This window comes from Natator depressus, chromosome 2 (assembly GCF_965152275.1).
Source record: "Natator depressus isolate rNatDep1 chromosome 2, rNatDep2.hap1, whole genome shotgun sequence".
NCBI classification, from domain to species: domain Eukaryota; kingdom Metazoa; phylum Chordata; order Testudines; family Cheloniidae; genus Natator; species Natator depressus.
In genome coordinates this window covers 262,196,958-262,211,564 of record NC_134235.1, presented here as the reverse complement: position 1 = coordinate 262,211,564, position 14,607 = coordinate 262,196,958, and the positions used below count along the sequence as shown (strand labels likewise).

General features: G+C 44.6%; 1 protein-coding gene across 1 annotated transcript in view; it reads left to right on the top strand.

Moving 5' to 3' along the window:
* LOC141981837 (GTPase IMAP family member 8-like) overlaps window positions 1-14,607 on the top strand; it is a 41,242-nt gene that overhangs the window by 5,772 nt on the left and 20,863 nt on the right. The window contains exon 2 of the mRNA XM_074943476.1: window positions 8,317-8,405. Within this exon, the coding sequence (XP_074799577.1) occupies window positions 8,372-8,405 (34 nt within the window). The 5' untranslated portion in view covers window positions 8,317-8,371. The remainder of the gene's footprint in view (window positions 1-8,316; window positions 8,406-14,607) is intronic.

The window sequence follows — 14,607 nt, the reverse complement described above, 5'->3', positions numbered from 1 at the left end:
TGACTAGTTTGGGATGTGAGGAGGTGACCGGTCGCTTCCCAGCTTATGGCAGCCTCTGCTGCTTAGCCAAAGGCCTTAGCCTAAGAACAGGGCCTCAGACTGTCACAGTAAGAGAAGGCCCTTACACCGCAGATAGTGATCTTGATTCTTTCTTTTATACCTCTAGAACTAGCCAAGTGATAAGAATACACCTAAATTCTTAGAGTATAGGCCTTTACAGACAGGCCTGAATATCTAGATCCTAACAACAACATTTATTTCAAACAGTATGTCATGTCACAACACTAAGCCACACAGAAATGTGAAGTTACGTATGTTTCTGGTGATTCCATTTCCCTCTGCCACTGTTCTCCCACGAACAGTTCCTATCATAACATTATCCTCCATAATGGCAACTATGGCATCATCTATCTTCCCAATTTGTTGTTTGATAGGCTTTATCGCCTCCACTCGACTTTCCCATCGTGTGGCACTCAGTGGTCTCAGTGTCAGAGAGGATGTTCCCAGATGTTGCTTCAAAATTTGCCATCAATGAGTTGATGCAGAGAAAAATACAGAGATGCTTTGAATTACATTAAAAAATTCAGCAGCCTCACTAGACGCTGATGCTGCATCACTGACCACCATGTTCAATGAATGAGAACTGCATGGGACAAAAAAAGCTCGAGGGTTTAACTCTCGGATCCATGTCTGCACTCCTCTGTTCTTTCCTCTCATGTTGGCACCATTATCGTAGCCCTGACCTCTCCTGTCAGCTATCGCAATTCCCGTATCTTCCAGCTTTTTAAGAAGCACATTCGTCATACCAGCTCCTGTAGTATCATTAATGTCAATAAATTCTAGGAAATGCTCTGACAGTCACCATGGCAGGGACATTTTCACTAGGTTCTGTTGTTGTTACAAAACGCACCATTAAAGTCATTTGTTCCGTATGGCTGATGTCAGGTGTGCAGTCCAGAATAACAGAGTAATACCTTGTTGACTTCAGAACTTCTGTTTGACTTTTGTTGCCAGTAACTGTATGATCTCATTTTGAATTGTTTTGCCAAGGTAGTGGTGTGTGTACATTTCTTGGGTGGTGACTCTTCTTAGATGCTTCTGGAGTACAGCACCAAACTCAGCCATCAGCTCCACAATTTAAAGGAAGTTTCCATTGTTTGGCACATACAGCTGATCTGAAGTGCCACGCAGAGCTAGGTTTTGGGGAGCAAGCATTCTCACAATGGCAATGAGCCTTTTCAGAACATTTTGCCAGTAAAGAGACTCTGATGGAATCTTCTCTTGATGCTGATCATCTATGGTGGCCTTTAACCTTCGTCTCACCTCAAGCTCTTTCCACCTATGGAATGCTCTCTGGTGATTTGCTGCCTTCTCATGGCATGCCAGATTTCTAGCCAGATTTTTCCGGTCCTTTCTTCCTGTAGAACCCAATGTGGCTGGAACATTAGACTGGAAGAGTTTGCAACAAAAACACTATGCAGCATTCTGGGTTTTTGAGTACATAAGCCATGGCCTCTCCACTTTGTCGCCATTGGGGATTTCACGCCAGTAATGTGTTGGATGGAAACTTCTATTTTCATTGTCTTTGGGGAACATGAAGTTTTTCACTTGCTGTGGCCCATGCAGTACAAGGAAGTCCCTCAGGCTACTGCTCAGGGGGTCCACAGTCTTGCATCCTCTAGACTCAAGGAACTAAACTCAGCAGCAGCTGTTTCTTGTGCCTCCACTACCCTCTTCTCTGATCTTCACTCTTCTTCAGGACTGTGCATGGTTACATCCATTGGAGATGGAGATACGGATGCTGCAGCAGCTGCCAGGTCACCTGCACTCTGACTAACTGGAAGATCAGGCCTCTCCTCACCACTCACATCCTCACTGGGGCCGGAAGGCTCACCATGAACATTTGTGTCTATGTATTTCAGGAGAGCTCCTTCCTGCTTAGATAGAAAAGCTTCCTTTGCTTGCTTTCTTTTTCTGAATGCTGCCCCAGAGGGGCGTTTTCTTCTTTCACTCATGATTGCTGTTCTGTGCCAGCTATAGTGGGTCTCAACACTTAACTGAAGGCGACAAATAAGCAGGCTGGTAGCAGGGCCTGAGGAGGGAAGATATCAGCGTCTTAAGGGCCTAACTGGCTCCTACTACTTCAGTTGACGGCCTGCTCTCCTCAAGTGGGTTCAGGGAAGCAGCAGGAAACCGGAAGCTCCCTGAGAAGCTGGGGTTAATCAGTCCAGGCTCCTGCAGGTGCCAGAGAGGTACATAAGAGGCTGCTCCTCCTCTCTCTCCCTGCAGCTCCTGCTGCAGACACAATTTTCTACACTCTGAGTCCTAGTGGAACACCCCTAGTCTGGCACCTGAGGCAGCTGCCTCCGTTCGCCTCTTGGTAAGGCCAGCCCTGTGCTGGGGAATGAACGGCTCTGCTCGAGCCGAGTGAGCTCGTGTCTAATGGGAGAGGACACTTCTCCGTCTCCACTGCAGTGGCTTCAGATGTTGGGGTCATACCTGGGCTTTGGTGACATTGATGCGCTATGTTTAGCGAGATGTAACTTTGTCTTCACCTTCGTATGACTCAATCCAGCCAGAAGCACCAAAGTTAGTTCCCCCAAATTAGTTTAGTTCTGGGCATTGCCCTAAACGGGAGACTATTTATGAGGAATAGCCAAGTGTTCCTTTTACTTTAAGGGGATTATTAAATAACTTAAATGTGATCAACATTAGCCTTCTTTCATCGTGGCAACATACCTGGCTATTACAATAAAGCTGACCAAGACTACTGGGGAAAATACTGTTTACCACAAGTAGATTTTCAGATTACAACAGTGCCTAATTGACCCATTAGCCATAGTCTGTTCAAGCACATATATACATGAAGGGCCTGATCCAATGCCAATTGTCTTCACTATGAAGCCTCCAATTAATTTCAGTGGGCTTGGAATCAGACCCTTGGTAAAAATACTGTTACCAGTCTCCATCAGGAGCCATGCACTCCAAATCACAAAGACTCCAGTCAGTGAAGTCCCCCCTTCTCCTTTGTTTCCATTTAAATTTATATTTGCTTTCAGGTCTGATAATTATATAACTAACTTTACTGGAAGACGGTATTTCAATGAAATAGAGATATGTTTTATTCTTTTTCAATATTTCATTGTGAATTTCCTTTCTAGATGTCGATTGTAATAGCAATGTAAAATCAACATTCACCATTCTTAACTTCTTCCAACTCTTTTCTTAAATTCGCCCTATTATCATTAACTATTGCAGTACGTATGGCATGTATTGTCATACCCTGGCCTGAGACGTCTGCAAAACCAAGAGTTAAGCATTGTTGTGAGTTTCAAGATGTCTTAGGGGAAAATCCACATAAAGAGTTGATAGAATAGTATGTTATCTGCTGAACCATTACACTGTATTATGTAAACACATGTTTACACATTTTTTAAAGTGTCTTTTAGAATCATAGAATCGTAGGACTGGAAGGGACCTCGAGAGGTCATCTAGTCCAGTCCCCTGCACTCATGGCAGGACTAAGTATTATCTAGACCAGTGGTTCTCAAAACCGGTCCACCGCTTGTTCAGGGAAAGCCCCTAGCGGGCCGGGCCTGTTTGTTTACCTGCCGAGTCCACAGGTTCGGCCGATCGTGGCTCCCGCAGTTCGCCACTCCAGGCCAATGGGGGCTGCAGGAAGGGCGGCCAGCACATCCCTCGGCCCGTGCCGCTTCCCGCAGCCCCCATTGGCCTGGAGCAGCGAACCGTGGCCAGTGGGAGCCGCGATCGGCCGAACCTGCGGACGCGGCAGGTAAACAAACAAGTGGCGGACCGGCTTTGAGAACCACTGATCTAGACCATCCCTGACAGGTGTTTGTCTTACCTGCTCTTAAAAATCTCCAATGACGGAGCTTTCACAACCTCCCTAGGCAATTTATTCCAGTGCTTAAACACTCTGACAGTTCGGAAGTTTTTCCCAATGTCCACCTAAACCACCCTGGCTGCAATTTAACCCCATTGCTTCTTGTCCTGTCTTCAGAGGTTAAGGAGAACAATTCATCCCCCTCCTCCTTGTAACAACCTTTTATGTATTTGAGAACTCTTATCATGTCCACCCTCAGGCTTCTCTTTTCCAGACTAAACACACCCAAATTTGTCAATCTTTCATCGTAGATCAAATTTTCTAGACCTTTAATCATTTTTGTTGCTCTTTTTTGGACTTTCTACAATTTGTCCACATCTTTTCTGAAATGTGGTGTCCAGAACAGGACACAGTACTCCAGGTGAGGCCTAATCAGTGCAGAATAGAACAGAAGAATTACTTCTCATATCTTGCTTACAACACTCCTGCTAATACATCCCAGAAACTGTTGACTCATATTTAGCTTGTGATCCACGATGACCCCCAGATCCCTTTCTGCAGTACTCCTTCCTAGGCAGTCATTTCCCATTGTGTATGTGTGCAACTGATTGTTTCTTCCTAAGTGGAGTGTTTTGCATTTGTCATTATTGAAGTAAAGAGGATGAAATTCAGACCATTTCTCCAGTTTGTCCAGATCATTTTGAATTTTCATCCTATCCTCCAAAGCGCTTGCAACCCCTACCTGCTTGGTATCATCTGCAGACCTTATAAGTGTACTCTCCATGCCATGAACTAAATCATTGATGAAGATATTGAACAGAACCAGATCCAAAACTGATCCCAGCGGGACCCCAATTGATATGCCCTTGTGGTTTGACTGAACCACTGATAACTCCGCTCTGGGAATGGTTATCCAACCAGTTATGCACCCATCTTATAGTAGCTCCATCTAGGTTGTATTTCCCTAGTTTGTTTAGGAGAAGGTCATGTGAGACAGTATCAAAAGCCTTACTAAAGTCAAGATATACCACGTCTACTGCTTCCCTCCTATCCACAAGGCTTGTTATCCTGTCAAAGAAAGCTATCAGGTTGGTGTGACACAATTTGTTCTTTACAAAGCCATGCTGACTATTACTTATCACCTTATTATCTGCTAGGTGTTTGCGGATTGATTGCTTGATGATTTGTTCCATTATCTTTCCTGGTGCTGAAGTTGACTGGTCTGTAATTCCCCAGGTTGTCCTTATTTCCCTTTTTATAGATGGGCACTATATTTGCCCTTTTCTAGTCCTCTGGAATCTCTCCCGTCTTCCATGACTTTTTGAAGATAATCACTAATGGCTCAGATATCTCCTCAGTCAGCTCCTTGAGTATTCTAGGATGTATTTCATCAGGCCCTGGTGACTTGAACTTTATGTAAATGTTTAAGAACTTTAAATTCTCAGGTTGTTACCATAATGGGTTGCAAGAGTTCGAACATCTGTAACAATTTAATTCATAATTAAAACAAGCCTAATAGCTAATTTTATATATCTCACTTCTCGTATTTTGAAAGAGTGAGTTTAAGGAACTAGGTATTTCAGCTCCATTGCATAACAGTGCTGCTACGATTAAAGGCTCTGTAACTGTTCTATTTTATATATCTTAGCCATTAGGAGCTTATCTTTTAGGTATAGATATTTGCTCCAGGATGGATTTTTGGATTAAAGAATCTTAGCCCAAATGATATTTTTAGTACAGTTTTAGTACACTTGTCAAAAGCCTGACCAGTGTATGTTTAATGCCCAGTGTGCCCCCCCTCAATGTGGAGAGGACAACGCACCATCCCCTGTTCCTGAGCAGATTTCCCTTTGCACTTCAAACAACACACTGTTTTAGGTAAAAAAAAATATAAAGCAGCTTTATTAGCTACAGAAAGATAGAATTTAAGTGATTGTAAGTAATAACCAACTTTGATTTGTACGCTATCTAAGAAATAAAACAAAATCGAAATCTAAGTTCTAGTCACTAGACAGGATTTGAATCAAGCAGTGTCTCACCCTGATGGTACAAACAGTCCTCCAAACTTCCATACACCAGCTAGAAATTCCTTCAGCCTGAGACTACATCCCCAGTTCAGTCTTAGTTGCTAAGGTGTTTCCAGGTGTTGAGTTGTGGTGGGAGTGAGGCCAAGTGATGATGTCACTTCCCCCTTTTATAGCTTCCATGTGGGGGGAACTTCATTGTTTCAAGCAAAGTCCCTAGCAGAGATTGTGGAAAAGTACAGGCACAAAATGGAGTCCAGTATCACATGATCTAGTCACATGCCCTTCCATGCTTCGATGAGTTATAGCAGCCATTATTCATATACTGGCTGAAGCATCCACAGGAAAATCCATCAGGTGAGGATAAACTTCTTCCATGGATGGGCCATTAACTTGAATAGTCGATTCACAACGTGCTGGCTAGGCTGGATGTAAACTACTGTGTGGGTGTTACCCAGGAGCAAACACATTTGAAATAGTAGTACATAGTCAATATTCTTAACTTCAGATACAAAAATGAAACATGCATACAAATAGGATAATCACATTCAGCAAACCGTGACTTTTCCATTGACACCTTACATGACATAATTTGTACAAGATTTGTTGCAATTATATAATACTGGCGAACATGGGGGTGCCAAGGTGTGACTTTGGGTACAAAATGCCACACCTTGGATGAACAATTTTTAACTTTGGGTTCTTGGCCAATTGTTCTGTTCGACTGTTTGCTATTAACTATTTGTTATTGTTGAGGTGGGATTTGTCACCTGTCACAAGATAGTGTTTCTACTCCTTGACAGGATGGCTAACTTTTCTGAAAGAAGAAAAATATACAGCAAATGAGGAATACTCTTGGTCATCCACAAATACCTAGGTTTACATGCGAATTTGTCTTTTTGTATGAACAACAGCCATTCGCCAAACACTTAGGCAACCAAAATCTGTTCACATTTATGTTCACAAATATCAAAATGGCTTGTACATGTTTGAATCAAGCAGTATTTCAGAATTTGAAGGATTTTTTCCAAATTGTCCTGGAGTATTCAACTAACTCTAGTTTATAGATTTTCATATATTTGGACATCTCTCTCAGTGCTTGAACTAGTGTTAGGATTTCACTTCCTCATCAGTAGAACTGGTTGACAAAGGATCACTACTAGTCTTCTAAAGTTGGGTCTGAATTAAGCATTTTAGATCTGTCTGCTTCCCCAGCCCTGTGCAGAGAGCTGGCACTGCAGACCTTGAGCAAACCACCCAATGACCACAAGATCCATGAAGGGACGAAGGCATCAGGTCAGATTTCTTGTTGATGAAGCAATAGCACCTGGCAGACTCTACGAGGATACTAAGACATGTCTGCCCTTGACAATGGACGCAGCTCAGTCAGTGGCGGGACTTTCCACTGCCTCTTAGGCCGGCCAGAGATACTCCCTCTGAGACACATCTTTATACCCTGATACAAACAAGTTAGTACTGCCCCCGACGTCACCTTGTACATGTTGGTTCGATCAAAACATTTGTATTGCATACTGTCATCCTGACCTTATCTTTCAGGAGGGGTCAGTGTGTTCCTGTTATCCTTGGGGAATGTTTTTGTACCATCCTTGATATCAGAGTATTTTGGTACCACTTAATATCGGGATGTGTTTGCATGAGTGCTCTGTGACCAGCACTTCTTAGTCAGATTCTGTGAACAGCTTCTGCCTCATACCAGGTTTCTGATACAAGGGCTTATGTCTTTGGCTCTCTTCTTACTCCATCTTCACCCCAAGGGCTCCCCGCAGTGTTCCACTGCCCAGGTCCCCTGCCTGGGCCTCCTACCCCTGCTCAGTGCACATCCCTCCAGAGTCCACCGTCTTGCTTCCAGGCTCGGCTTCCCCTGACCAAGCTGGATTTTCTCCTTTTCACAAAGGGCCACTGCCTGAGTTTTCTACTTGTCCAGGGTCCCCAGCTCTGGTCAGTTCTGACCTGCAGATCTGTTCCAGCTCTCTTCAGAACCTGGGTCTCCTGCAGCTTTCTCCAGCTGCTTCCTGTCTGACTCTCCTGCTCTCCACAGCTCTCACCTGCCAATCTCCTCCCACTACAGCCCAGGTGCCCTCTTAAGTCCTGTTGAAGATCAGCTGACGAATCATAGGTGCACTGGCCTCTTTCCTCTTAAACCAATCTCCCCACCGTATTTTCCACTGAATGCATCTGATGAAGTGAGCTGTAGCTCACGAAAGCTTATGCTCAAATAAATTGGTTAGTCTCTAAGGTGCCACAAGTCCTCCTTTTCTTTTTGTCATCTAAACTGTGTATTAGCAAAGCAGTAATATGAAAAATGCTTTTGTTGCATGAAAGACACATTCTGCACACACAGAATGTTTTGGTTGGTGCTAAACTGAAACTGTTATGACTACACCCTTTAACACAGGATAGTAAATAACTATGTTTTCTTCTCTTCAGTAATCCAGTGAGATACTGACTATTGGGATTGAACACCTTTCCGGTTCCAGGTGCGATGAGTACCTCCGAAGGCACTGAACAGCTTGAAGGTAAGGTTTTTATCACTTGTATTCAGGGAAATGTGACGGGGTGCACTCACCTCTCATGAGCATCTCCTGTCAGCTGGGTGAGAACCTGCACTCTCTTTGTTCACGGCGCCCCGTCTTGACTGTTGCTCTCGTCAAGTCTTCAGTGGCTCAGCCCTCTGGCTAAGTCACACGCAGTCTAAGCACATGAAGGAAGCCCTGCTGGGCTAACAAAAGTCCAACAGGGCCTGTCCCTGTGCCTTTGTTGGTATCTGCAGCCCTGCCTCCGGGCCCAGTTCTCAGCTCCTTCTGGGATAGTTTTACATCTGTCCCTGCCCTGTTTTAGAGCACTGCCCCCAGTGCTTTCTCCCTGGAGACTCTTTGCACTCAGAAATCTTCTGGTGTCCCTTTAAGTTCTGCCCTTCACTTGGGCCTCTAAACAAGCCTTATCGCCTCCTCAGGGCTTACACCACTTCCCCAGTGGCCGGTGTGGGGACCCAACCTAGGGTCAAATAGCCACCACATGCTGCTTTCTTCGCTAGTTGCTGCTTGTGTGTGCTCAGATGCAAATTACTCTGTTTCCTGTCATCTCCTCCCCCGGCTCTCTTCATGGTCATGTTTAAATTTAGCTAAACACACATTCCTTTGTTTAGGATAGACCTGGTCACCAAATCCCTCTGACATGCCTGGCTAGAACACATTTTAGTCATCATTCCAGTGTATGTCCATACTATTTAATACCCACCGTGTACATACATCACATAAGATTATTAAAGATCAGTGAGTTACTAGTTTTCAAATGATACCTCACAAGGCATATTTTTTACCAAGATTATTACAATAATGTGTAGGCTGTAAATACAGGGGTGCCTAGTGTCACACATGCGTTAAAAGAAAAGGAGTACTTGTGGCACCTTAGAGGGTAACTAATTTAAAAGAATAAATGGACACAAATCAGATGTCAAGAATTATAACACTAGTCAGAGAACACTTCAATCTCTCTGGTCACTCGATCTCTGACCTAAAAGTCGCAATATTACAACAAAAAGACTTCAAAAACAGACTCCAACAAGAGACTGCTGAATTGGAATTAATTTGCAAATTGGATACAATTAACTCAGGCTTGAATAGAGACTGGGAGTGGTTGAGTCATTACACAAAGTAAAACTATTTCCCCATGTTTATTCGCCCCCCCCCCCACTGTTCCTCAGACGTTCTTGTTAACTCCTGGAAGTGGCCCACTTTGATTATCACTACAAAAGGTTCTCCCCTCCCCCACCCCCACCCCGCTCTCCTGCTGGTAATAGCTCATCTTAAGTGATCACTCTCCTTACAGTGTGCATGATAAACACCCATTTTTTTCATGTTCTGTGTGTATATAAATCTCCTCACTGTATTTTCCACTGAATGCATCCGATGAAGTGAGCTGTAGGTCACGAAAGCTTATGCTCAAATAAATTGGTTAGTCTCTAAGGTGTCACAAGTCCTCCTTTTCTTTTTGTGGATATAGACTAACACGGCTGCTACTCTGAAACCTGACACATGCGTTAGTTACCACACCCTTTTTTCTCAGTGCAGATAAAACCTAAGTGGAAGGACAAACTCTTCCTTCTCAGCTGTTTCTCTAGGTCCATAAACTACAGCCCTATTCTAAGTTAGGGCTTCCCTAGTGAGTAAAGCTGGAATCATATTCACCTGTATTCAAGATGTTATAGATATTAGGATCCAGCCCTCACAGCAGACACATTGTGTGGGTATTGATCTGTCACTTAGTCCACAAGGGTGTCTTCAGCACTTGAAGTGTGTTTGTCAGTGGGGGTGGAGGGGCATCACTAGGGGTCATAGATGTAGCAAATAAATAAATTCAAGCCCAGTCATTGAGGGGTTCATTTCAAGCACTGTCTTCCCAAAGCTGCCCCTTCCAGATTATGTTAGCCCTACACACCCTTTTTTCATAGATTGCAAGGCCAGAAGGGGCCATAGTGATCATCTAGTCTGGTCTCCTGAATAGCACAGGACAGAGAACTGCCCCAAAATAATTCCTAGAGCAGATCCTTTAGAAAAACATCCCATCTCGATTTAGCAATTTGTCAGTGATGGAGAATCCACCACAATCCTTGGTAAATCGTTCCAATGGTTAATTACCCTCATTGTTAATAATTTCAGCACTGACTGTCTTTAATGCCTATATTTAACTTTCCCCTGCTGAATTCAGATTGGCTTAGCTCTCAGGCTCAGGCTGTCAGAGATGTAAAACTTTATGCCCATAATGGAGGCTTTTTGTCCTGCTTTGGAAAAACTAATGACTATGCCCCATAGCAAGACAAGTTAGATGTCTTCAGATCAGTAGGGCCTGATGCAATACATCCCAGAATACTTACGGAACTGGCTGAAGAGATCTCTGAGCCATTAGTAATTATCTTTGAGAACTCGTGGAGGACAGGAGAGATCCCAGAGGACTGGAAAAGGGAAAGTATATTGTCCATCTATAAAAAGGGAAATAAGGACAACCCATGGAATTGTAGACCAGTCAGCTTAATTTTGGTACCTAGAAAGATAATGGAGTAAATAATCAAACAATCTGTTTGTAAGCACTTAGAAGATAATATGGTGATAAGTAACAGTCAACATGAATTTGTCAAGAACAAATCACATCAAACCAACCTAATATTCTTGTTTGACAGGGTAATAAGCCTTATGAATAGGTGGGAAGCAGTAGATGTGATATAGCTCGACTTTAGTAAGGCTTCTGATACCACTTCACATGACCTTCTCATAAGCAAAATATGGAGATCTAGCCTAGACAAACCTACTATAAGGTGGATGCACAACTGTTTGGAAAACTGTACTCAGAGAGTAGTTATCAGTGGTTCACAGTTAAGTTGGATGGGCATAGCAAGTGGGGGTTCCACAGGGATCGGTTCTGGGTCCGCTTCTACTCAATATCTTCATAAATGTTTTGGTTTAAGCAACTTGCCCACCATCCCTCATATAGGCAGCCTGTGGCAAAGGCAGGGGTAGAATCCAGCTCTGTAATCGAATCCAGTGCCACAGCTACACTACCTTCCACCTATCGCAGCCAGCGAGGCGGGGGTCTGCAAACAACAGTCTCATTCACTACACAACTGGGCCTCCTTCACCATCCATCCTGCGCACTGAATGAGCAGGGTCCTGTGGAGAAACCCCCAGCATTTGATCATGTAATTAAAGACTCATGATTAGACCTTGTCAGGAATTTTCTGTCAATGATTTTTTTACAGAAAATGCAGTTTCCACAGAATCAAAATTTCCACAAGAAGACTTCAGTTTTGTTAACTTTCCATTTTCCCCTGGGACAATCAAAATAAAATATTTCATTTCAGGTTCGTTCAACGTGAATCGAAACATTTCAGTTTGTTGAACTGAACCAAAACGTTTCATTTTGAATCAATTCAATATTATATCTGATTCCCCAATTGTGTTGTGGTGCTTCATGGACGTAGTAGTCTGGGTGCTTTGTGACCCCGTTCTTCCCCATGGAGCAGTGCTCTTGCCTGGACTACATCTCCCATGATGTGCTATTGTCTCCCCTCTGACCAGGCCACGTGGTGCATTATGGGAGTCACTTGAATATTGTGCTTTAGGGAGATGTAGTCCAGCCTGGAAGCCCAGCCCACAGGGAAGAGGCACCGAAACCGTGACCTCCATGAAGCAGTGCAGCTCCTTAGAGAAATGCAGTTTACTGCTGAACTAACTTGATACGGATTTTCCCAGGGACAGCCAAAGGCACTTCTCTGAAGCTAGAACTATGCCCCAACTAAATGTCAAGTTCCTGCTGCAAATCATGGAGGCATTAAGGCTCTTTTTAGACAGACAATTTTTTATAATGGGAAGTGTCGGGCAGCCTAAACAGAGGGGGAAGCACTGTATGTGGAATGGGATGCAGTACTTAATACGGCAGGGGCTATTTTTTCCCACAAACCTCGGGGAAGATATCTGTCACTAAGACCTTTATCTGGCTCCTTTATTAATTGTGGTTAGAACTAGGGTGACCAGATAGCAACTGTGAAAAAATGGGACAGGGGGTGGAGGGTAATAGGCGCCTATATAAGAAAAAGTCCCTAAAAACAGGACTTTTTGGCCAAACCTAAGTGGCATTACAACCCCATGCACCAGGTTACAAAGCCACTCCCTTTTATCTGTCCCAGGCAACCCTGCCCCTACCTCCTCATCGTGCTGGATGGCAGGGCAGCTGGGCCAAACCTGAGTCGTGCTGCAACCCCACGTGCCAGGTCACAATGCCTGGAACAGGGAGGCAGGCCCAGCCCCGCTGGACAGGAACCACTGCATATCCTGATCTCCCTCACATCCACTCTCAACCCCTCTTTTACTCTTCTCCTCAGCCTCTCATCTTCTCTGGCTCTTCTCCTCACAATACAAACATGCTTCAGTCTCTCCCATCTCAAAAATACCCACCCTTGACACCACCTGACTCTCCAGTTACCACCCCATCTCCCTTTCATCTCTACCCTCATTGAATCCACTGTTTACAAGTGCTGTGCAGAGTTCTCCTCATCCAACTCCATCCTAGACTCTGTACACTCCAACTACTCCCTGCTGCACTCAACTGAAAGTGCTTTTAACACACTCTCTAATGATCTCTTCCTGGCCAAAGCTCAGAACCAGGACTCTCTCCACCTCCTCAACTGGCTGGCTGCCTTCAACACTGTGCTCTTCTTGAAATCTCATTGTCCCTTGGCACCTGTAACTCCATCCTCTCCTCCTACCCCTCTAATCTAGTCATTCAGAGGATCCTCCTCTTCTCTCCCCCTGCTTTCTCTGGGGGTATCACAAAGCTGTGTCCTCAAGTCCCTCCTCTTTTCATTCTACACTTTGTCTACACAAAAGTGTAGACTATATAAGAGTAGACTATTCTATCAGCCATCACAAGGAATGGGACATGCTGGTCCCCATCCCGTTGGTGCTGTTCTGCAAGAATAGCCAGCTGAGCCCCCAGTGCCCTATTGCACCTTCCCCCCATCCCATCAGACTGTGGGTGAGCTGGGTTGGGGCAAGTTTGGGGGATACCTAGAATCTCACAAAGCTGCTGAAACACTTTGGAGTCACAGTTTCTCTTTTGATCCATGTGTAACTCACCCGGGACCCCAAATCTGGTGAAGAATTCATTCACTAGGGCTCCTGCTGCTGTCACAGCAGGTCTGGATTGCATATCGGATAAGCCTCAGGCCATTTTGTGATGTAGTCGATAGCAGCCAACAAATATTGATTGCCAGCGTCTGTCTCAGGCCAGGGCCCAAGCACATGAGTGGCAATGAGACACTGCTGCAAAGGGCCCTCCGTGTCTTCAGGGACCCTTCTTTGCATTGCTAGAATCACGTTTCCCGCACCAGCTGTCATCATCCTGCCTGCATTTTACACACTGGCAATTCTCCCTTCACTTGGCTAAGGTTTTTGCAACCCCAAAATGTCCATCAATTTTAAGCTCTTGACATAAAAATTCAGAAAGTCCTTTTTCAATGTATCTGGTACAGCCATCTGGTACCTGTACCCATCACTCACTGGTCTCTCCCATCTCCTGTACTATATTCCATCTTTAAACTCCAAGATTTCCAACTGTGGCCAGAAAGCTTTTACCATGGTATTGTGAAGGAAGGGACACTACATTCCAGATGTCTGAATTTCCAGTTGATTTTCCAATCACACACTATCCCGACATGAGGATCCTCTCTTTGGGAAGCTTGTAGTTGCTCTGGGGTCCATTCCTGCTGCACCCCCACCCCCATTGTTCCAGAGGATGAACCAGGAACATGGGCATTTCTATGGATTAGCGGAAGAGAGGCCCACCCATCCCCTTGAGCAACTAATTCCTGGCTCTCTTATTAGGGCAGCGTTTGCAACTAGCCACCCAACAAGGCCATCTGGACAAGGTGTCAGCATTACCATGCCTATGGCTCAGGCCTGTCTGTGATTGTGTGGGATCGTAGCATGGCAGTTTCTCCAACTGCCTGGCAAGCTGTCCCTCAGGACTGCTGCATCAAAAGAGCCATTGCAGGGAAGCATGGTCTGTCCTGACCATAAACTTCTTCCTGTACAAATAGCGATGGAAATGTTCTATCGATTTAATCACTGCCAGGAGCTCTGTTCAGCTGGTGCAGTAATTTCTCTCAGGAGAACTTAGACTTTTACTATAATAAGCCCCCACCCTCTAAAGTCCCTTTTGTTGTTG